Source organism: Camelina sativa, chromosome 5 (genome assembly GCF_000633955.1).
Source record: "Camelina sativa cultivar DH55 chromosome 5, Cs, whole genome shotgun sequence".
NCBI classification, from domain to species: Eukaryota; Viridiplantae; Streptophyta; class Magnoliopsida; order Brassicales; family Brassicaceae; genus Camelina; species Camelina sativa.
This window is the reverse complement of record NC_025689.1, coordinates 22009968-22010297: the sequence shown is the minus strand read 5'-3', so window position 1 is coordinate 22010297 and position 330 is coordinate 22009968. Positions and strand designations below refer to the sequence as shown.

General features: G+C 41.8%; 1 protein-coding gene across 1 annotated transcript in view; it reads left to right on the top strand.

The window, feature by feature from the left end:
* Positions 5–330, top strand: part of LOC109132892 — a 615-nt gene continuing 289 nt past the window's right edge. The window contains exons 1-2 of the mRNA XM_019245355.1: positions 5–67; positions 157–268. Of these exons, the coding sequence (XP_019100900.1) occupies positions 5–67; positions 157–268 (175 nt within the window). The remainder of the gene's footprint in view (positions 68–156; positions 269–330) is intronic.

Sequence of the window (330 nt, the reverse complement as noted above, 5' to 3'; positions counted from 1 at the left end):
TGATATGGGACCGGGCTCTTGGACTGCCACTAGAGCGGCCAAAGAGTGTAAACATGTCCTCCCAAAGGTGAAACTTTGCAACTTCGTGGAGCTCTTAAGCTCCTCTACATCTCTCAGAGTGAGTCTGTCCCAGCTCTTGAAAAATATTGTCCTTAGGAGTTCCAGCCCAACAAATTTGAGAGAAAGAAACAGAGAGAGATCGTTCTAGTGGCGACAAGAGGGCAACATGATGATGGTTCGAACTTACTACTCAACCGATCCATGAATTGTGAGCCGAGTTTGCTTTCTAAATTTGTTCTTGTTTCTTTTTTTTTTTTTTTTTTTTTTTTT